The following is a 24,882-nucleotide window of genomic DNA, read 5'->3' on the forward strand; positions in this document are numbered from 1 at the left end:
CAGTCTTTAATTTTACGTATGTTTTAATCTTAGGTCGTTTCACTTTCGATTTTCTCAATTTAAAGTGTTGGTTTTTTTTTTTTTTTTTTTTTTTTTTTTTTTTGGAAGGGGTGCGGGGTAGGGGGAACAAAGAGATGAGGTGAAACTTTTCTGACGGGATGTGGCACCAGGTGACAGCAGATATCACTGCACCGTTCCACAGCGGGACTAGAGAAAACTAAGGACATTTAGGCAGCAGGTAAGTATTTTTATTATTATTATTTTTTTTAATTTTTCAAACGTATGTTTGGTTTGTGACGGGTATAATTTTGGGTAGTGTTTAATCATCGTGATTCCATAAAACAATACTTTCGCTACGGTTGCCATTGCCAACTTCTGCCAGGAAAACGTTATCCCGTTTTGCACAAATGCATTTTTTTTTTTTTTTTTTGCCTGTTGACAAACAGCTTTGTTATACATGATCTGTAATGTAAACACCATTACACACATATCAGTTTAGCTTTTACATACACAAATTGATAGCTTGCAATGTAGTTTGTATTTCCAGTAAAGATAGCTATAATAATCCAGAAAAGTAAAAAAATGTAATAATAAAATTTTAATAAACAGTTAAGTGCAGTAATATCTAGCTAGCTACAGTCCTTTCTTGATACATCCTTCCCAATGTGAGGACTCTCATACAACTCGCACCTTGTCCATGTTTCACATCCATCTCCTGATTTGTCTGTGGCTTTGTAGCATGAAGAAGAATGTGGAAATCTGACAGTGTTTAGCCTGAACTACAATCACTGGTGAAAACCAAAGGTGATGATCAGAGTGGAGTCAATTTATCAGTCATACAAAATTAAGCTCAGTGCAAAGATGCATGATCAATGTCTTTACATGTTCATACATGCAAGGATCATTTCAATACAGAAGAATAACAAAAGCTTATTTCTTTAAAAACTGGGTTTCTAACAATGATATGATTAATATTGTAGCGTTTGCAGTTGTAGTTTTTGCAGTGTAAAGTTTGGGTCATCCTTCAGAACAGACAACAGCTGTTTTCCTGAATCTCCGAGGTTGTTCATGTACAGATCCAGCTCTCTCAGGTGTGAGGGGTTTGATCTTAGAGCTGATGCCAGAACAGCACAACTTTCATCTGTGAGACCACAATGTTCCAAACTGCAAATACGAAATAAATAAATAAATAATAAAACCCCTGAAGCTTCAGAATTGATTGTAGTCTAAGTGTTGGTTCACCCAAAAATGAAAATTCTGTCATTAAATACTCACACTCATGGCGTTCTACAACTGTAAGACCTTCTTTTATCTTCAAAACACAAATTAAGATATTTTTGATGAAATCCAATGGCTCAGTGAGTCCTCCATCGCCAGCAAGATCATCAACACTTTCAATGCCCAGAAAGCTACTAAAAACATATTTAAAACAGTTCATGTGACTACAGTGGTTCAACCTTAATGTTACGAAGCGACTAGAATACTTTTTGTGTGTCAAAAAAACAACAACTAAATAATGGCTTTTCAACAATATCTAGTGATGAACAATTTCAAAACACTGCTTTGAATCTTTTGTTTCAAATAAAAGGTTCAGAGCGCCAAAGTCATGTGATTTCAGCAGTTTGACTGGCGAACCACTGATTCAAAACTAAAGATTTAAAGCAGTGTTTTGAAATCAGCCATCAATAGATATTGTTGAAAAGTCATAATTTTGTTTTTTGGTGCACAAAAAGTATCCTCATCGCTTTATAATATTAAGGTTGAACCACTGTAGTCACATGAACTGTTTTAAATATGTTTTTAGTAGCTTTCTGGCCATCTGAATGTGTTAATTATCTTGCTGTCAATAGAGGCCTCACTGAGCCATCGGATTTGATCAAAAATATCTTAATTTGTGTTCCGAAGATGAATGAAGGTCTTACAGGTGTGGAATAACATGGGTGAGTAATAAATGACAGAATTGTAATTTTTGGGTGAACTAACCCTTTAATGAGACACCCTATCTGAGAAGGTGCAGACTAAAAATGTCTTACCGCAGTATCTCCAGATAACAGTCAGGCTTTTCCAGAGCGGTACAGAGCATTTTCACCCCTAAGGTTCTCAGTTTATTTTGAGAAAGATCCAGCTCTCTCAGGTGTGAGGGGTTTGATTTCAGTGTTGAAGCCAGAGCATCACAACCTTCCTCTGCAATGTTGCAATCTCTCAGTCTGTAAAGAATAAAGAACAAAATCCTAATGATGTTGTGAAAAACTATATAAATGTACAGTGGGGACCAATGTCTAGGATGACATTGAAAATCTTGATTGTTTTTTTATTTAAACGTGAAAATGTTTTAAGATTTTAAAAGAATTTAACAAATTGAAATTGTACAAAAGGTCACATTTCTCTTGAATTGTCTTCAGTTGTAATACAAAAAAAAAAAATGCAACTTAATATATTGAATATATAGAAACAATACTATAGAAAAAATGACATGAATTTAAAAGATACCGGTATCTATTCTGAAAACTCAGAAAATAATCAGACTTTTTGTTAATGCGATGACTGGTAGTGAAACCTTACTTACCGCAGAACTTTCAATTTACAGTTTGGATTTTCCAATGCAGCAAAAAGTGGCTGCACACCTGAGTCACCCAGTTTATTCCACCCTAGATCCAGCTCTCTCAGGCTTATAGGATGTGATTTCAAAACTTCGGCCAGAGCAGCGCAGCCCTCACTAGTGACATCACAATTGTTTAACCTGCTGAGAGAATGACACATTCATTTCTGTCCATAGCTTTCTCACACAAAACTTATTTGACAAAAGTGGTGACTGCTGATCTTGCCCGAGTATCTCAAGATTGCAGTCTGAATTTTCCAGTTCATCAGAGAGCCTCTTTACGCCAGTGTTTCTGAGTTTATTCCCAGACAAATCCAGTTCCTTCAGATGTGAGGGGTTTGATCTTAGGGCTGAAGCCAGTGCTACACAACCTTCATCTGTGATACCACAGTCTCTCAACCTGCAGAAAAAAAACAAAAAAAACAATGTTATATAATATTTACTGTGTCATTTATTACTTCTGTGACATACAGTAACCTTACCTCAGTATCTCCAGCTTACAGTGAGGATTCTCTAGTCCATCAGCTAGGTTTTTCATTCCCAAATCTCCCAGTTTATTTCCAGATAGATTCAGTCCTCTTAGATGTGAGGGGTTTGATTTCAGAAACAAAGCCAGGGAATCACAACCTTCTTCTGTGACACCACAAAGTCTCATCCTACAGAGAAAATGGCAGCAGATATAGGTTAAAGGACACACAATTCCTAAATTACAAATAATAAAAAAAAAATCTAAATATAGTATGCATTCCTTAGCTAAAGGTACAGTAGGGTAATATCAAGATGTTTTAGTGAGGATAATTAGAGAAGTAATCTCACCACAGTTTTTCTAGTTTACAGAGAGGATTCTGCAATTCAGCAGAAAGAATCTTCAATCCAGAGTTACTGATTTTATTTCCGCACAGATCCAGCTCTTTCAAATGTGAGGGGTTTGATCTCAGAGCCAAAGCCAGAGAAGTGCAACCTTTATCAGAAACACCACAAGACTCCAGTCTACGTAAAAAAAAAAAGAAGTTTGCTCATTTAATACTTTAAGACTTCTAGTTTTGCAAAACATTCTTTAAGATTATATAGGGGCCTTAAAACAAGCTAAATTGACATGAGATGCAACTTTTTCATAAACTGTATCCTAACTGAATTTTCGTCTAATTTCTAATTTGCTTTAAAGATAAAATACATGTACAACTAAAATATTTCTTTTTTTTTCTATAAACAGATGAATAAACCAAATGTAGTCAAATAAAGAAAGAAAAGAAGAAAATAAAAACAAAAAGATGAATTTACCTCAGCCTCTCCAAATGACATTGAGGATTTCCCAGTCCAGCACAGAGTAGCTTTAGTCCTAAATCATTTACTTTACTCCTAGACAGGTTCAACTCTTTCAGGCATGAAGTCTTTGAGGTGAGAACAGAACCTAAGCTGGTATAACTTTTCCTCGTCAGGTTATGCTCACAAAGCCTGCAAAGAAAAAAAATGTTTTTTTTTCCTTAGCATATGTATGTATAAACATGTGGAATTACACTAATCTTTTAGATTACACTGTTTTCATTAAAATAATCGAAATACTTCAAGATTCATTTAAATAGATTAGTGCAAGAATAATCTTGTGCCATATTTAACACAAGAAAAAAATACAATTCCACTGTATTATATAATTTTTTGAAATTATATATTATTAAAGGGTTAGTTCACCAAAAAATGAAAATAATGTCATTAATTACTTACCCTCATGCCGTTCCACACCCGTAAGACCTTCGTTAATCTTCAGAACACAAATTAAGATATTTTATTTGAAATCCGTTTGAAATTGCTCCATAGGGAGCAATGACATTTCCTCTCTCAATATCTCTCTTCAATATTAATATTATAAAGCGACGAGAATATTTTTGGAGCGCCAAAAAAAAAACAAAATAACGACTTATATAGTGATGGCCGATTTCAAAACACTGCTTCAGGAAGCTCTGGAGCATAAATGTCAAACCGCCAAACTGCAGAAATCACGTGACTTTGGCGCTTTGAACAGCAGATTCAATACACAGATTCACTCTGCTCCGATGCTTCCTGAAGCAGTGTTTTGAAATTGGCTATCACTATATAAGTCGCTATTTAGTTTTTTTTTTGGCCACCAAAAATATTCTCGTCGCTTTATAATATTAATATTGAACCACTGTACGCACATGAACTGATTTAAATATGTTTTTAGTACCTTTATGGATTTTGAGAGAGGAAATGTCATTGCTCCCTATGGAGGCCTCACGGAGCTATCGGATTTCAACAAAAAATCTTACTTTGTGTTCTGAAGATTAATGAAGGTCTTACGGGTGTGGAACGGCATGAGGGTGAGTAATAAATGACAGAATTTTCATTTTTGGTTGAACTAACCCTTTAACTTAATTAGTACTAGCATGACATACATTGCAGTTCTGGATGCTTCAAGCACTGGCTGCAGCCTTTGAAGACATTCATCTGGCAAGACTTGTGTCCCGATGTATTCATTTAAATCAAACACATCTAGCTTTTGTCCTGAGGTCAGCAATACAAAGACCATTGCTGACCACTGCGAGGCTGTCAGTGTGGTTTTTATTCTTGACCCTGATTTTAGATAATGCTGTATTTCCTCCACTAGGGAATTATCATTCAGTTCGTTCAGACAGTGGAACAGATTAATTAATTTCTCTGGAGAAAGATTTTCTTTGATCTTCCCCTTTATGAACGTAACTATTCGTTCTTTGTTGTCAGAGCTGTCTTCCGTCTTTGACAATAGGCCTTGTAAGAGAATCTGATTGGACTCCAGTGATAAGCCCAGAAGGAAGCGAAGGAAGAGGTCCAGATGTCCACTGGTACTCTGCAGAGCTTTCTTCACAGCTTTCTGATGGAGGTCAAATATTGAACTTTGTGCAACACAAAGTGGAACTTTTGGTAGAAGACTTGGTTGGTCTAATTCATTTGTGTTTTGATTCACAAAGGAGAGGTACACATATAAAGCTGCTAGATGTTCCTGAACGCTCAGATGAACAAAAGAGTAAACTTTCTCCTGAAACAGCCCTGATTCTTCTCTGAAGATCTGAGTGCACAATCCTGAGTACACAGCTGCTTCTTGCACGTCAATGCCAAATTCTCTAAGATCTTCCTCATAAAAGATCAGATTCTGTTTCTCCAGCTGCTGAAAAGCCAGTTTCCCCAGTTTGAGAACCATGTCTTTGGCTTTCACTTTCTTCTCATAGTCCTTCTCACGTATGAAGTTAATCTGAAGGATCAGGAAGTGTGTGTACATTTGAGTGAGAGTCTTGGGAATCTCTCCACAATCTTCTCCATGAATCATCTTCTCTAGGACAGTGGCTGAGATCCAGCAGAACACTGGGATGTGGCACATGATGTAGAGGCTCCTCGAGGACTTCAGGTGTGAGATGATTTTATTGGCTAGACTCTGATCTCTGATTCTCTTCCTGAAGTATTCCTCCTTCTGTGGGTCGTTGAAGCCTCGTACCTCTGTCACTCGATCAACACACTCAGAGGGGACAAGATCAGCTGCTGCTGGTCTGGAGGTGATCCAGATGAGAGCAGAGGGAAGCAGATTCCTCACAATGAGGTTCGTCAGCAGTACATCCACTGAAGCTGATTGAGTCACATCACACAACCTCTTGTTGTTCTGAAAATCCAGAGACAGACGACACTCATCCAAACCATCAAAGATGAAAATGATTTTGCATTCATTTGGAGAGATTTCCAGTTGTTTTGTGCCCATGAAAAACTCTAGAAGATCTTTAAGACTGAATGTTTGGTCCTTCAGCAAATTGAGCTCTCTGAAAGGAAGTGGGAATATGAGGTGAACATCCTGATTCGCTTTCCCTTCAGCCCAGTCCAGAATGAACTTCTGCACAGACACTGTTTTTCCGATGCCAGCGACTCCTTTAGTCAGCACAGTTCTGATGGGTTGGTTTTGTCCATGTAAAGGTTTGAAAACGTCATTCAGCTTGATTTGAGTATCTTCTCTCATTCCTCTCCTAAATGCAGTTTCAATCCATCTGATCTCATGTTCATTATTGATCTCTCCACTTCCACCTTCCGTGATGTAGAGCTCAGTGTAGATCTCATTGAGAGGTATGGGGGCACTGTTTGTTGATTTCCCCTCATGAAAACACTGAGAACTGCTCCTCAGATTTGACTGGACTTCTTCTCGAATTTTATCAAGGGGTGAGGCATTACTGAAAATCCAAAATACAACCCGTTATTCTTTAAATACATTTTAAACCATTACTCACAGAACGTCTTTTTTTTTTTTTTTTTTTGGCTCTCATGGTAGAACAAAAGACTGAAAAGTTATATAAAAGAGAGTTTAATCTTTTACCTGGATTCTTTTAAATCCATCGGTTCATCCTTTGAATGATAACTCCTCATTGACTCATGGCTGGGACATGGAGAACATCTCCCCATCTGTACTGAGCTTCATAGGAAAAGAGATATTACACCATTAATTCAGTGGAGTTTCCTCTCATGTGAGAGAAAGAGTCAATATTAATAAAATAAATGTGAAATTGCAATATAAAATTTAAATGTAATAATAATTTAAAAGCTAAAAAGTGAAGGAAGGAGGATTTAATTTTATAACATAAAACTAAAAACCCAAATCTTTAAAACTAGCTAAAATGGGTTTTGATCATGATCATTTATCTGGACTCAAGAAAAGTCTTTTTAACCTTGAGTTGATCCATTAAATGATTACTTTTAATGACCAAATATTAAAGGGTTCACCTAAAAAAGAAAAAATGTCAATTACTCACCCTAATGTCATTCCAAACCTGTAAGACTTTCATCTTTTTGATGAAATCTGAGAGATTTCTGTCGCATTGTTGACAGCTAAGCAACTGACACTCACGCTTCATAAACTTCATAAAGAGATTGTAAAACTAATCCAAATAAATTGAGTGGTTTAGTCCAAATGTTCTAAAGAGACACAATCACTTTATACACTGAATAAATAGTTTTACAATTTCTTTATTAACTTTTTGAGGCATCAAAAGTGGTAGTCGCATAGCTGTCTATGGAGTTTCATCAAAAACATCTAAATTTGTGTTTCAAAGATGAACATAAGTCTTATAGGTAAGTCTTAAGTCTTATAGAATATGTCTGCACATAACATTATCATTTTTGCATGGAACTAAAGACTGAAAAGTTATATAAAGGAGGGTTTAATCTTGCTGATCTTTTACCTGGATTCTTTTAAATCCAATGGTTTATTCATTGACAGATCACTCCTCATGGATTCATGGCTGGGAGTTGGAGATGCTGATCTCCCCATCTGTACTGAGCTTCAGAGAAAAAGAGACATTACAACATTCACTCAGTGGAGCTTCATGTCATCCAAGTATGGCACAATTAAGTAGGTGCAATTGTGAGATAAAGAGTCAATATTAATAAAATAAATGTGCAATTGTGAGATATAAAATAACATAATTTAAAAAATAAAAAGTAAAGGAATTTTCTTTAATTTATTACATAAAACTGAATCATGCTCTTTTACCTGGGCTCAAGAAGAGTCTTTTTAACCTCGAGTTGATCCATTGAATGATTACTCCAAATGATCGGGTCTTGTTAAATCAGATCTCCCCTGTTAGATAGTGCTTCAGTGAAATAGAAATGGTGGTAACATTATATTAAGTTACCAGACATAAAGTAAGAAACAAATTTCGCAGCCTCTATGATAGATTAATAGTGTATTTAGTTGCCAACCTGCGTACAGTAAGCCAAGATTTTATTTTTAGCCAGCAAATAAAGTATCAGTTACCTTTTTTTTAATAATAAAATAAAAACACTTACTAGTTGGCCACAGTATTAGTGGAGCATTTGGTTGCAACATTTTCAGAACTCATTCCAGCTATAATGACTCTGCAAATAAGCCAAACAATAGTCATAGTAATAAGTGAACAATATAAAAATGTGGCTAGAAAGTTACCTAATTCATTTGAGACACTATGAAACACCAAATATAAATGCAAAAAGGCTATAAATGCAATACAAAATACTAGACAGTAGTCACGTAGTGTAAACATTTGTATTGTTTTTTTGTTTTAACCAATCTATTGATCTCTCAAAACAACAGTTGTTTTTGTCACAGTACAAGGCAAACATGTCACCAAACTACTTCATGGTATTTACCTTATTCTTTCAGTCAGGAGAACTGATCATGAGACTGCTTTCAAATTCCAAATTCAAATCTAAAAGTAAAATAAAAAACAACCAAAAATCATTGTATCATTCAAATAAACAAAATTGAATGTACACCTACTTTATAGTGTTAACAAATGTAGTTTGGTTGAACCAACTCTTTTTGCTTTTGTAGGTTTTTGAGGAAATTACAGATGCAAATTATATTCAAAAGAATTTGACAATTAAAAAGCTGATAAGTGAAAAATGTTTCATAACAAGCTAATAATAAAAAAGAACTGCTACAAAAATAATTATTGTAAAAATAATTTAACAATATTATAACATTAACAAGTTTGTTTATACTCACTTTGGCATCTTTGTTAATGAGAGCATTATCTTTAGGAACAGAACTTCATTCTTTACCTTGATTTAGTATAAAACAGATATATTCTCTAGCCCAGATGGCAACAACCCCGCAAATCAGTCACCTACGATTTTTTTAGGCAATTTCTAACTTTCATTTCTGTTCACTGGTCTGACAGCTCTTAGAGCACCACACCCACCCTCATCCCCAAGATCACTAGAGTATGCAGGTCAACAACTGGCAGAAATACAAGACAGACCACTTTCTGGTAGAAACATTGAAAGCCTGGAGTGGTTTGACTGGTCACGGATCGCTTTGATTGGAAGAGGAAAAATACCTGTGGCTCCGCTCAACTCATTCCAGGCCAGCTTTTGTTTGCTTTGCAACAGTTACTGAAACTACTAAAACACAAAACTACAAAACACATTAATAAATGCATAAAACTAAAAAATAACCACAGCCTAAATTTTCTAGACCTTCTTCCTGAGCACAATGTTTTCTTTCTCTCTTTCTTTAACTTTCTGATTGCTATAGATACAGCTTTTCATTCAAATGTCAGCTCAGTGGGCGTACACTATTATACCTGCCACATAAAAGGCAGTACAAACCATAGCAACATTAAAACAAACCAGAGTCCTTGAGAGAAGAATACAAAGTTAATGTTAAAAATGATGGTAAATCTTCTCTTTAATTCACATAATTTGAATTGCCAGAAAAACAGCAGATTTTTTTCCTTCAAAAATGTCTTGTTTATGCACAAATATTTTAATGGTAATATATATATATATATATATATATATATATATATATATATATATATATATATATATATACATATATAATTTAGATAAATTGACAACAATTGGAATTAACTGCACATTGCAGCTTTATACCAATCTGCAACATTTACAATATAATTACAATATAAAATAAGCACAAAACCTATTTTTAATGCATAAATAACTAAATGGTAAAGATCATTTAACCCTCAAGGAAATTTCATAGAGAACATTAATGTTTACATATTTATAATGAGAATATCGCCATCTGCTGGAGAGAATCTAAAACATTCAGAAAATAGTTCCATCACCACCACAATGTGTTGGACAGACTTTATCAAAATAATCATCAAAACCAACTTAATTTCAGCTCAAAATGAATGGGTCTTCATGTACTTTGGAAAGTAAGTTGTGAAAATGAATGAAGAATTAAAACGCTGTGTATCAGTCACTGGTACAGCTTTACTGCAGCAACAAATCCACTTCATCAGTTCACCACTTCTTAGCTGGACTCTTCAAATGAAGCTTAAAAGAAAAAAAAAGTTTTCATTTCGGATAAAAGTATATTTCTCCTGTATGTTGAATACATTATTCTCCCAACGTTTAAAGCAACAATTTTCCCTTAGTTAATGAAAATCGAGTTTAAAAACAAAAACTCAAACTTACTGTAATTTCTCCAGTTTATAGTGTGGATTGAACTTTATTGCAGTGAGCAGGTCAGTGCCTGTCCCTGTGAGTTTATTATTAGTCAGATCCAGCTCTTTCATGTGTGAGGGATTTGATGTCAGAGCTGAAGCCAGAGCAGCACAACCTTCATCTGTTATATCACACTCCCTCAGCCTTAAGACAGAAAAAGTACACAGTATTTACACTCTCATTTCGGATATACACTTCACTTTTCCTTAGTAGGATTACCAATCCTAAATAATGATCTTACCACAATATATCCAGGTTACAAAGAGGATTCCTGAGTCCATCAGAGAGAAATTGTATGCCTGCATCTCCCAATTCATTCTCGGACAGATCCAGCTCTCTCAGGTGTGAGGGGTTTGATCTCAGAGCTGACATCAGAGCTGCACAACCTTCATTTGACAAGTTACACAATCTCAGTCTGCAGAAATAACAATGGGACATTCATTAAAAGATACATAAAATACACAGTTTCGGCCAATCTCATGTTAATCTTGAGTACCTATAGAGTAGTATATCATCCTTCTTATATCCGAAAAGTGATGTAAGTACATAGTAATTAAGGCCGCTTAATATAAAGTGGGACACAAGTTAATGTGCTGATATTCCTGGTAAACCATCAAAACTAAATGGATTTCTCTATATATGCTAATTTCTCTATATATGCTAATGTAATATTACTTTGTTAGCAGACAGTGATGACTCTTAGAACATCTACTTTTTTGACTAGCTTCCTAACTGGACTAATTACATATTTTACCAACATCAGACCATTTAATCGTCTTTTTTTTTTTTTTTTTTTGTAGGTCTTGAAGAACTTACTTCAGTGTCTCCAGTATGCACTGAGGACTTTTTAGTGCATCAGAGAAAAGTTTCATGCCTTGATCTCCTAGGTTATTCTCAGACAGATCCAGCTGTCTCAGATGTGAGGGGTTTGAATTCAGGGCAAAAGCCAGAGCAGCACAACCTTCATCTGTGATATCACACCGCCACAACCTGCGGACAAATAAAGAACACTTCTTAATTCCAGGAATACAGCGCAATATGCAGTATAAAAATACTAATAAAACTTCAAGGATGATTATAAAACTTCAGACAAACATTTTATACTGTGCAGATTGTGTTAGTAGTTCAGATAATATATGAAGGACAGCTGAAGTGTTAGCAATATTGTTTATAATAAGATCTCATGCTATTAAAAAATAAAGAGAGTTAAAATAAGTCTAAAAAAGTTTTACCACAGTGTTTCCAGTTTGCAGTGAGGACTTTGCAGTCCAGCACAAAGTAACTTCATGCCTGAACTCTTCAGATGATTGAAGTTTAAGTTCAGTTCTCTCAAACATGAGAATTCTGAGCCGAGAACTGAAGCCAGATCAGTACAGCAATTCTCTGAGAGACTACAACAACCAAGCCTGAAAATAAAATAAGATCATTTTTGTGCATTCATTATTCAGTTTATGCAAAAATACTCTGAACCTGCAGTTTTTCAATAAAATATCAATACCTTGATGGCACCAGGAAATACAATTTAATGCTTTTATTAATGAGTTCTAGTCAAATGCACACATCTGTACAAACACATATAAGCACAAATAAAAATATGCACAAATCTAAATATGAGATTATACATTATTATTAAAATATAAATTATAAATATGCTTTTAAAATGTCCAAACTTGTTTAAGACAAAGTATAGCAAGTCATTCTGCAGGGCATTACTTCATGTAAACATATACAACCCATATACACGTAGACTGTCAATCACACATCCATGTGGTTTAGAAGCTCTATAAACACTTGACTTCACGTATTTTTAGCACAAAATGCAGATTTACTTCATTATTGTGTTCATAATGTGAAAGAGCCATTCACTTACTGAGCTGATCTGGATGCTTCAACCACAGGCAGTAGATTATGGAGAACTTGATCCTGTGTGATGTTTATTTGGTTGAACTCATCCCTGATGTATTCCTTTAATTCAAACTCTTCCAGCTGCTCTGAAGTAAGCAACACAAAAACTAGAGCTGACCACTGCGACGGAGACAGAATGGCATCTTTTATCGTCCCTGAGCTCAGATACTCTTGGATTTCATTTTCCAGAGTATGATCACCTAGTTCATTCAGACAGTGAAACAGATTGATGGATTTATCTGGATAAAGATTTTCTCTAATCTTCTTCTTGACATACTGTATAATGTCCTCTGTATTGTGAGTCATTCCTCCTGTTTGTGTTAGTAGGCACTTAAAAAGAGTTTGATTGGACTCTAACGAGAGACCCAGAAGGAAGCGAAGGAAGAGGTCAAGATGGCCATTCTTACTTTGCAAAGCCTCTTCAACAGCCCTCTCATAGATTGTGAAGCATGCTGGGGACTGAACATTGTATTTTAAGCACTGGTATTCACTGAGAACATCTACATTTTTCAAACTGAATGAAAACAACACATACAGAGCTGCGAGATGTTCCTGAATGCTGAGGTGAACAAAGCAGTAAACTTTCCTCTGACACAGACCAGACTCCTCTCTGAAGATCTGAGTGCACAATCCAGAGTACACTGATGCTTCTGTCACATCAATGCCACACTCTCTCAGATCTTCTTCATAGAAGATCACATTGTGTTTCAAAAGCTCTTGAAAAGCCAGTTTCCCCAGTTTGAGGATCATATCTTCATCTGTCAATTTCTTCTCATAGTCCTTCTCATGTTTGATGTTGGTCTGAAGGATCATGAAGTGTGTGTACATTTGAGTGAGAGTCTTGGGAATCTCTCCACTCTCTGCTCCACACAACATCTTCTCTAGAACAGTGGCTGAGATCCAGCAGAACACTGGGATGTGGCACATGATGTAGAGGCTCCTCGAAGACTTCAGGTGTGAGATGATTTTATTGGCCAGACTCTGATCTCTGATTCTCTTCCTGAAGTATTCCTCCTTCTGTGGGTCACTGAAGCCTCGTACCTCTGTCACTCGATCAACACACTCAGAGGGGATGAGATCAGCTGCTGCTGGTCTGGAGGTGATCCAGATGAGAGCAGAGGGAAGCAGATTCCCCACAATGAGGTTCGTCAGCAGCATATCCACTGAAGCTGATTCAGTCACATCACACAACCTCATGTTGTTCTGAAAATCCAGAGACAGACGACACTCATCCAAACCATCAAAGATGAAAATGGTTTTACATTTATTTGGAGAGATTTCCAGTTGTTTTGTGCCCATGAAAAACTCTAGAAGACCTTTAAGACTGAATGTTTGGTCCTTCAGCAAATTGAGCTCTCTGAAAGGAAGTGGAAATATGAGGTGGACATCCTGATTCGCTTTCCCTTCAGCCCAGTCCAGAATGAACTTCTGCACAGACACTGTTTTTCCAATGCCAGCGACTCCTTTAGTCAGCACAGTTCTGATGGGTTGGTTTTGTCCATGTAAAGGTTTGAAAACGTCATTCAGCTTGATTGGGGTGTCCTCCGCTGAAGCTTTCCTGGAAGCTTTTTCAACCCAGCTGATCTCATGTTCATTATTGATCTCTCCACCTCCACCTTCTGTGATGTAGAGCTCAGTATAAATCTCATTAAGGAATGTTGGGGTACCTTGCTTTTCTATTCCCTCATAAAAACACTGAAACTTTGTCTTCAGGTATAATTTCAGCTTGTCGCGGACTTCAGCATTTTGACAGTCAGAGCTTCAACATACATTAGAAAACACAATATTAGCAAATAAGCAAGCACAGATTTATACACTCAAATATAACTTGATTTGACTATATCAAAGTAAATGTTATAAAACTTAGCAATATTTATTTGATTTTTTTACAGTGGCTTCAATTTACTTATTTAAATACCTGAACTCTGTACTGATCTCATGTAGTGTTGGGTTTCTCCTCTCCAAACTCTGATCCCGTTTTCTCACATGTGACTGGAGCATTTTACAGACTTCAGCATGTTGACAGTCATTACTATGAGTAATTATGACACAGACAAAGCTTTAATATTCAGGCTTTACATTTTATAAATGCCTCCAATGTTTTCCATCTTCATTTTTAAACATACCCGTGTTCAGAGGTGTATCCATCCTTAAAGAACACTGGATGCTCTATTGACTGGCCACTGTTTATGGACACACAGCTGGGAGCTGGTTAGTCTGGTTTCTTAACCTTCATTGAACTTTAACAAAACAAATTAATGAATATTTTGTTCAGAACTGATTTTATCATGAAATGTTCTTTTATTCAGATAAGACTTTATCAATAAATATGCAATGTTCAAAAGTGACCTCATCTGTCTTTAAATTTACAGATTTCCTAAAGCATTTCTGTTGTACCTGTTATCTTTAAAGCATGAGCCATGTTTGCTTGACCAGCACCTTTTTAGGGACCCACAGCTTGGCTCTGATGACTCAGGTCTCTCTGGCTCCATTGATCTGTAAACGAACTAATAAAGCACTTTGCATGTAAAATTTTCCTTTCAAAGTTGTTATTTTGACAATATTTATATCAAAATTTATAAATGCGTTTCATCTCAATATTGACGTGTGTTCGAGACTACACTGAATTTAAATATCTAATTCTTCGTTTACTTATTCTAATCTTACGATGACTAAATGCAAATAAGTAACTTCTTAGTATTTATTATATGCTGGTGTTACTTGAGAAAAATAAAGTGTCTATTTGTTAGTAGTAAGATTTGTAGACAAGTTTATTTCTATAGCAGCAAAGCAGCTTTACAGAAATATATACATACATACATATATGTATATTTATTATTTATTATCTTGCGATAGATCTGTGCCACTTTTAATAAACAGAACTGCATTAAATTATTTAAATCATGTTTTACTAGCACCGTGTAGTAAACTGATATAGTATACAGTAGCCATTTTGACTAGGCATTACATAGAAAAAAAGTGTAATATAATACACTCTCTCGACAATAACCTGGGCTTCATTCTGTAACCTAAGATCAACACTGTGTTGTGAATGAGGTGGGAGTCGGTCCTGTACAGAATGTTTGTGTGATCGTGCCAGTTTACTTACCTGTGTCAGGTGGATCTCGCTCCGTTTCGATTGTTTGTCTATCCAGCACACCGGCGTCAGTACAGTTCAAGTTAAGTTACAATGTATAGGAGTGGTGAAACAACATCAAACAACTCCATTAAAGACAAAACTTAATTAAAGTTGGCCGCATATTCTTAGATTCGAATTTCCCAGATCAATAACTCGAGTACTAAACGCTGTTGCTACACAAATAACACTTCTTTTCAATCGCAGTAACGTAGAGAAGCAGCTACAACCTAATTTTCCTCAAAATCAGCTTTCCTCCGCAGTGGACAAAATACATGGATCTCTATGCGCAGACGGCTGAGAGACAGATCCGAAGGGACCGTCTGCAAAGTGCAAAACCCGAAAAGCAACAAAACAGTCATCTTAAAGTCCCCTTATTGTAATTTTTTCCACCTTAAAACTCATGATCACCAAAATGACATATTTCTTCATGCCTTAAAATAGCTTGTCTCATTTAATACACGGATCAGTGAATATGTAAATTAGCCCCGCCTCCACTCGCTCAGCCGTTTTCCTCTGTGAACAATGGATGTTTGACAGTTTCGTTGCTTTTAGTTTTCAGATTTAAAAAAAAATTCAGATGAAATCTTGCAGGCGCCCGTGCCTTCTCCTTACATGAAACAAATGCACATCCTTGAATAAGCGCGGATTTCCAGCGTATTTACTTGAACTTATCAGGTAGGCTAATATCTATAGTTTGATCCATTCCAGAGGTGGCCGAAATCAGAATTTATAATGGACTGAATAGCCAAACGTGCGAGGACACACTGACTGAATATGCACACGAATCACAGTCACACGCACACGCTTAGAGCAATATTGTTTTAACTATGTGTAACACAGTTCGTATATACGGGAAGAAGGAGGCGGGAACTGGCGAACATTCAACAAAACTTTAATCTCAAAATAAACAAACAAAACGAAAGTAATGCCGGCAGACCCTCGCGGACGTCTGCCGGCCACACAAACATAATAAAACATAATGTAAAGTCCAGGTCTGGTCCTCTCTCGTCCTTCACTGACGTCGCTCCTCCTTTTATGCTCCCGGAGCTCCTCCGTGAGAGACTCAAGGCCGGTGCGCCTCCCAGGTGTAGCTCGTTAACTCTCGCGCCACCGCGGCTCTCACCCGCCCTGGTCGCCACACTATGTTAGCTATATAGTATTAAAATATTTCGAAGGACAAAATCATGAACTTTATTGGCTTTACTTCAAGTCAGCTGTCACTTTACTTTTTGCGCGAGCCCCTATGCGCTCATACACTTGGTACAGCCCCTGCGACAGTTCTGTCATTCATTAATATGAATTAATATAATTAGCCTTTTGCTTGACTATGTTATCAAACAGCTAATAATGTGTTGCTAATGTTACACAAACCATGTTCCCGTTCTTCATCTCAGACAGGGTCAGACAGCTGCCTTCTAACAATCAGTATCCTTACAAACGCTTTGAACAACTCAGAACATCAGTGGAGAAAGGCATATAGTTCATCATAACATCGTAATAGACTGGCTATATTGCTAAATCTACACAATTGTTCATATCAACAGAAAATTTACCAGGATAATCTGGCTTCTCTCGAGACTTTCCTGCTTCAGAGCGCTCATAGTTAATGATATGCTAAAGCCTGCAGGCACGTTGTTGTGATTGGTTACAAGGTAGACTGTGACGTCACAAACACCACCGATTTCAAACCGCGGGTTTTTGGTTTACTGCAGTTTTAAACATAAAATACTCAGCAATGGTGCTGACTTATGAATTTGCACATGGTTTGTCTTAAAGCATATTAAAAACTACATAGACATATTAACAACATTAAAAACTTGATTTTCACCACAGGGGGTCTTTAAATGTTACACACTGTAGTGTCACCAAATTCAGTTCACACATCAATGCAGTCCTGATAGTTATACTACTACACTTATTTTGGAAAAAATTTGCATAATTTTTATGATTTTTTTATAATAAAAAATATTCAATAACTTATGGTTATTTAAGTTATTTGATTATATTCACTATAAAAAAATCATAAAAATTATACAAAAAGACATTTTTCCAAAATAAGTGTTGTAGCATAACCATCAGGACAGCAGTGATGTGTGAACAATGTTTGGAGACACTACAGTTTTTTAGTAACGCTTTTCGGGTTTTGCACTTTGCAGACGGTCCCTTCGAATCTGTCTCTTAGCCGTCCGCGCATAGAGATCCATGTATTTTGTCCACTGCGGAGGAAAGCTGGTTTTGAGGAAAATGAGGTTGTAGCTGTTTATCTTTACTACGATTGAAAAGAGGTGTTATTGTGTACCAACAGCATTTAGCTCACGAGTTATTGATCCGGGAAATTCGAATCTGTGAATATGCGGCCAGCTTTAATTAAGTTGAAAACTTTCACTATCCCAAGTCTGAAGAAATGCACCTGTGCACTCGATTTCAGGTAGCTTAAGTTACGTAATCAGACTTCACCGGTTCGCCAGTCCTATCTCTAACCTTTAATCTCAATAAAAGACACATTTCTGAAAAGTGCACACCTTGACACACCACAAAGTTAAAGTTTAAATATAATCTGCCTAATGAGGTTTGATAAGTTGAAAAGAACATAACGAATCTGAAAGTAAAATAATAGGTCTGACTTTGAAAATAAGCTAAATAATAACAGCATTCACATTCAGCATGCACTGAGACCATAAACATAAAATAAGTAGTTTTAACAAAATTTGAATGTTTTAACCTGCTCCAAATCTATTTTGTGTATAATGTATTTTAATTAAGAAAAATAGGAAATGGTGCATTTTACTAGCTTACTCCTGTGCAGATACTGGTGGCTTCACTGTTGGCTAGGCACATGGATCTAAAATTGTTTCATTTGCTGAACAAAATTTGAAATTTACCAAATTTTAGTCTACCCTGTAATAAAATAAAACATTTATTGAACATTGACAAACGTATGTGACATAGCTTTTGTAGTATATGAAAAAGTTGAGGTTTGAATGTTAATATTTGTTTCCAGCGGAACATTTTCCCGCAATACAACTATTACTAAAAAGAGAAAATGCAATCTGTATGCAAACATTTGTACCCAAGTTATTGAATACATGAGTAAACAACCCTAGTGAAAAAAAGTATACTTTATTGTATTTTAAATATATTCCCTTTTTCTATAGTACACTGCAAATATACTAACAAAAAATGTACTATCATTAAATATATAAAAAGTATATTGCTATCATATTTTCACAATACAACTTTTAACACACTTTAAAATAATTGTACTTTAGTATATTTTCTAAAAAATATATATTTTAGAAAAATATACTTGAAGTGTAAGTTGTTTATTTTTTAAAAGTGTATTTATTTGGACTTTATAAAATATATATTTGAGGTATATTTTAACTGTGTGCTGAAAATGATCATTGTAACAATGCACTGAAAGTATTTTTAAAAAATACATTATTTAATATCCTGAAGTTGTAGTGTATCTAAAGTTAAATTTTCAGTATATATTTTTAAGTTTACTTATTCATCCTTGGAATTCATTATATTACTTGTGCTTATTTATTTCAGTATGAATGCATTACAAGCCCATTTAGTATATGCAGTGTAGCCTATACAATTTCCAAATATGTGTAAATGTTTATTAAGTTTACACTGGCAGAATCATTTTACAATCGAACACACAAATCTATATTAAACAACACACCAGCAGCACAAGTAACGTTACATGCGAAAACATGTTGAGTGGTTAAACTTATCGGAATTCAAATGTCTCTTCAGCTTGGTCTGTGACCAATCAGATTTTGTTGCTCACTGCCTTTAGCCAATCAGAATTGCTGACGTCACGGTCGTCGTCTGAATCCCCTCGCTCAGTCACTCAGGTGAAGTATAATGTCGCAATGTATAATTTATTTAATAAAACACTGAAAGCGCAATACATCGCTCAATCTTGGGGATTCTGACCAGTTCAATCAAGTGACATCGCAGACTGACCGTGATGGCGACGACAACCGGCTAATCTAATTGCCTACGCGATCCTGAAAGAACCGAAGAAAAGTGCTGCTATTTGGAGGTAAGCTGTAGTCTACCAGTTAACAAACTTTATTTTATTTTCTTTAACAAACGGAGAGCGATATTTCGGCTTGATATCTCCTTTTTGAGTTTTTGTGTGGTGGTTTATGGCACGTATGCAGCACCAAAACATTCATATGATTGGTCAAATCAGCCTGTATTCTGGACGATATTAATTCATAAAGTGTTGAATGCTTGACTGTGTACCGAAAATATCGACATGCCATTCTGATACAGTTCCCTGCTGCTAATCACTTGGGTAGGCTAAAGTTGGTTTTATATTCGCACATTCGGATATCCGTATTCAATAGCCTTGTTAATCACACTACATTGGACATTCAGTGGACATTCACAAGTAAAAATGCCATTAAAACAATACTTGCCTATTTTGATCGACTGTGAAAAATGTTGTAAGTTGACAATCGTTGGTTGTCAATATCATGTCGCTGCTTAAAATTTGCAAACATTAATTTATTGCACATTTATTGGAAAGTCTGAATTTATCAGAAGTCCGAATGTGCGAATATAAAACCAACTTTACCCAAGTCTGCTAATCCTCATTTACTGTTCAAAAATAGTATTGGTTCAATGTAGGATTTAGACAGACTATTGTAAACGTGAATAAAGAGTTGAACATTGTGTTATATCTTTGGCATATTCTGTCAACAGATGCTGTTCTTCACGAGTCTCTGCGGTCATCATTGTGCCATCAGACACAATGAGAAGCTCATCAGAAAATGGAATATAATGTGTAATTTGTATTTGTGTATAGAGGGTCACCATGGTCCAATATTTTTTTTTCTTTAATGAAAAACATGGTAAGTTTTGCTGAATCTTATGTTAAGTTTAAATAAAAACTATTGGATTTGTTAATGGAATATGTGTCAGGGTTGGAAGGAGCGAGGACTCAATTGCAGGGAAGAGGGCTTTTATTAATAATAAAAAAAAATAAAACAAAACACAACAAAAACTACCCCATGGGGAAAAAACAGACTTAACAAAACAGGACTCGACTCGACTCGACTTGCACTCGACTTGCACTTGACTTGCACTTGACTTGCACTTGACTTGCACTTGACTTGCACTTGACTTGCACTTGACTTGACACACAAGGGAAAATACGGCAGAAAATACAACAACGAACCAGCACAGGACTGCAAACACAAGGAGAATAAATAGGAGAGCAAACAAGGCAGGTAATGAGGGAGGACAGGTGGGGCAAATCAACCAATAATCAGGTAACAAGGTGGGCGGGGTCAAGACAATAGACGAGAGCACATGGCACAAAGAAACACGACAAGCCATGTGCTCACACCAAACAAAACAAAGACACAAGCACATGGCCAATGAAGACAAATCACAAGCCATGTGCTTACACAAGACGAGACATGAACACGCAACTATGAGAACTCATAAGAACGCACGCTCCCAACATGAAACAAGGCACGCAGACAAGAGAGCGCACGGCTCGAGAACACTCGAGACCGTACGCTCACACAAAACAGGACAAGAACGGGAGTGTCAGAGCTCTGTCACGAGACCGAGAAATAAACTAGACAGAAGTGACAGAACCCTGACAATATGTCTCTTCATTAGTGATGTTCTTATATTTAATTTAATTTAGTGGCCTTGAAAACAAATGCATTCAACTTTGGGAAAATGTGTTAAACTGTAACTTTAAATAGTAGCACAACTGTATTGTGTGAGATTATGTAATTCAAAGTACAGTAGTCAACATTTGAAGTGGATCAAAAAAGTTAGGACAACTTTATTATACAAAGTATAAGTAATAACAAAGTGTATTGTTATTGACTGCAAAGTGTGTAATGTTTAATATTTGGAATAAGCCAAAGGTACTGAGCATAGTATATACTATAATATATTCAGTGTATATTGCTTGTGTTTTCTGAAGACACTCGTAATTATTTTGTAATGTACTTAAATCACAAATAAAGTGTACTTATAACACAAAGTGTACTCATAACAGAAATAAAGTATACTTATAACACAAATAAAAGTAAACTTATGACAGAAATAAAGTATACTTATAATACAACGTATATTATAACAAAAAAATATACTTATAACACAAATAAAGTACACTTATAACACAAATTAAGTACACTTTAATATCACTAATCAAGCATGTAATTAGTCCCTACACAGACATATACTTAAAGTGTACTAAGTATACTTGAAGTTGTTCCAATTTAGCACACAAAAGTATACTAAATATACTTAAAGTTGTATTTTAATACTGCTTAATTTCAACTTGAATATACTTAGTACAAAATTAGTTGTTTCAAAATAGCACACTTTAAATGAACTAATCATTAACACACTTGAAATATACTAATAATTAGTCTTGCTGCAAGTATACTTAGCATACTTTTTTTTCCACTAGGGAACACTCTGTTCTGCACTGTATGTACAGACCTAAACAGCTCATGAAAGACAAGAATTTAATAAGGTTATTATATTATTGGAAATCATACCAGAACAACAATTCTTCACAAATGTTGACTGTAACTACAACAATAATAATAATAGTAAAATAAATCCAATAAAGTTTAGACAGTGTTAGACTGGTTGGGTATCTTTATCTGAATTAGGTTCTCCATCAGACTCAAGAGACTCCAATCCAGAGCAGATCAAAATGCAGGCAGATCAAAAACATTGAATATCAAGTTGAATGTCAAGTGTCCCCAACTAAGCAAGCCAGAGGCAACCCTGGTGAAAAAATAAGTACTTTATTGTATTTCAAATATATTCCCTTTTCAGTAGTACTTTGCAAATATACTAACAAAAAAGTGTACCGTCTTTAAATATACAAAAAGTATATTAGCATCATACTTTTACCTATTTTCACAATACAACTTTTAACATACTTTAAAATAATAATATATTATCAAAAATATATTTTAGAAAAATATACTTAAAATGAACGTTCTGTGTATTTTTTTAAAGTGTATTTATTTGATCATTACTTTAAAATATATTTTAAACTGTATGCTCAAAATAGTAATTGTAACAATGCACTGAAAGTATATTTAAAAAGTACATTATTTAAAGGCGCTCTAAGCGATCTCACGCATTTTTAGCCCAAAAAATTTTTTTGTCACATACAGCAAACATCTCCTCACTATCCGCTAGCTGCCTGTCCCCTGAACACACTGTAAAAAAACGCGGTCTCTGTAGTCGCCACAAGCTGCAAAAACGGACACAAAAGCAAACTGGTGCAGCCTGGACCACTGAACACAATAAACAGCGCCAAGCAGAGTCAATACACAAGCTACTTACATTTTAAATGCGCGTTCATGACTGTTTCAGGAAGCACGGAGGGGAGGGGCAGGAGGAGTAGGAGGGAGGGTCTAGCTAGCCTCTGTTTTGTTTGACAACACTTCGAACGTCAACAGGAAGTTACTCCGCTCAGGATCGCTTAGAGAACCTTTAATATCCTGAAGTTGTAGTGTATTTAAAGTTAAATTTGAGTATAATTTTTAAGTTTACTTATTCATGCTTGGAATTCATTTCATTACTTGTGCATATTTCTTTCAGAAAGTGTTAAAATGTATGACTGATGTGCTAAATATATGCAGTAGCCTACAATTTTCAAATATGTGTAAATATGTTTAACAAGTTTACACTGGCAGAAAAGAATCATGTTACAATCGTACACACAAATCTATATTAAACAATTCAATTCAATTCACATTTATTTGTATAGCGCTTTTCACGATACATATCATTTCAAAGCAGCTTTACAGAGAATGCATGTCAACATCACAATTTAAAGAATGCAGTTAGCAAATAATGTAATAATTTAGGCAATTAATTTTACAATGACTGTTAGCAGTTTAACTGAACGTAGAAGCAATGAGCTCCTGGAAAAATGAATTACATTAACAATAATTAGGATATAGAAATTGTGCAATGTGCATGTTGATCCAGATGATTGCGTCTTCTGAAATCCTCGCAGGAGTTGGCGCCATCTCTTCATAGGTGTTGGTCATCTGAGGCCTTCTTAAGAGGCTGGATCCAAACTGAAGCTGATGTCCTCTCTAGTCACCTCGGGACGAGTGTCCCGAGGTAAAACAGAAAAGAAAATGGAGAATAATTAGCGTAGCTGCTGTTCATAACATTAAGCAAAGATAGTCATGTGCAATTGATCTGATATGAGATGCATTATGTGAATGCTTGGCTAAAGAGATGCGTCTTTAATCTAGATTTGAACACCAGCAGCACAAGTGCATGCAAGAAAATTGAGTTGAGTGGTTTATTGGAATTTAAACGTCTCTTCAACTTGGTCTGCTGGTGCATTCAAGTCATGTCGGAAAGATCGTATTGTACTGAGTGCACATGAACACCACCACAATGTCGTAAATATGAGTGGGGAGCTCAGGATTTTCTTTAAGCCCCAATCTGAACGAGTTGGGGCGTGTCATTGAGAAAAATTTCGAAATACCACAATACTTATAGGTACATTGTCAGGCTTTTCTATTTACAATGAAGTAAACTGATTCCCAGCAAAAAATATGATAGCATCATAATATAGCAATATAATATGTAACGATAAAGTTTACAATGGCTTCATAAATTAATTAAAAACATAAAAAAGCAACATACAACCAATGCACATTCTTTGCTCTACATTTTCTAGAATTAGAAGTGTTGATATTTTGTGTAATTAATTTAGAGAAGGCACACCACCATCATACTCCAACGAAAGTGACTTGTCTGGGAAGTTCGTATTTACGAGGTGGGAAGTCGTGTTTACGACGGTAGGTGCGTTCAACTTGAACTTGAACGCACCTACCATCATAAACATGACTTCCCACCTCGTAAATACGAACTTCCCAGGAGGACTTGAACGCATCATGTGACCAATCAGATTTTGTTGTTCACTGCCTTCAGCTAATCAGAGCTGCTGACGTCACAGTACTCGACTGAATCCCCCTCGCTCACTCACAGGAGGAGGCTTGCAGGTGAAGTACAATGTCGCAATGCTTTATTTATTTAATAAAACACTGAAAGAGCAATACATCGCTCAATCTTGGGAATTCGGACCAGTTCAATCAACATCACAGCCTGACCTTAATGGCGACGACTACAGCTAGGAAAAAAATGGCCTACGCGATCCCAGAAAGAACTGGAGAAAAAGAGTTAAATTGTAGTCTACCAGTTATTTCTGATCACTAAA

At 35.7% G+C, this 24,882-nt stretch overlaps 1 protein-coding gene across 1 annotated transcript; it reads right to left on the reverse strand.

Annotated features, from left to right (window-relative positions):
• Nucleotides 1–308: 308 nt before the first annotated feature.
• Nucleotides 309–15,921, reverse strand: LOC137004201 (NACHT, LRR and PYD domains-containing protein 5-like). The gene is made up of 20 exons (XM_067364396.1): nt 15,597–15,921; nt 14,927–14,994; nt 14,614–14,727; nt 14,406–14,519; nt 12,453–14,246; nt 11,815–11,988; nt 11,399–11,572; nt 10,824–10,997; nt 10,553–10,726; nt 8,118–8,168; nt 7,807–7,905; nt 6,945–7,040; nt 5,011–6,801; nt 3,881–4,054; nt 3,416–3,589; nt 3,082–3,255; nt 2,826–2,999; nt 2,567–2,740; nt 2,034–2,207; nt 309–1,164 (listed from the first exon to the last, which is right to left on the reverse strand). The coding sequence occupies exons 4-20, from the start codon at nt 14,486–14,488 to the stop codon at nt 969–971; spliced, it is 5,850 nt and encodes a 1,949-aa protein (XP_067220497.1). The 5' UTR covers nt 14,489–14,519; nt 14,614–14,727; nt 14,927–14,994; nt 15,597–15,921; the 3' UTR covers nt 309–968.
• Between the last annotated feature and the right edge of the window lie 8,961 nt (nt 15,922–24,882).

The sequence above is a fragment of the Chanodichthys erythropterus genome, chromosome 17 (assembly GCF_024489055.1).
Source record: "Chanodichthys erythropterus isolate Z2021 chromosome 17, ASM2448905v1, whole genome shotgun sequence".
In the NCBI taxonomy this organism is placed as follows: domain Eukaryota; kingdom Metazoa; phylum Chordata; class Actinopteri; order Cypriniformes; family Xenocyprididae; genus Chanodichthys; species Chanodichthys erythropterus.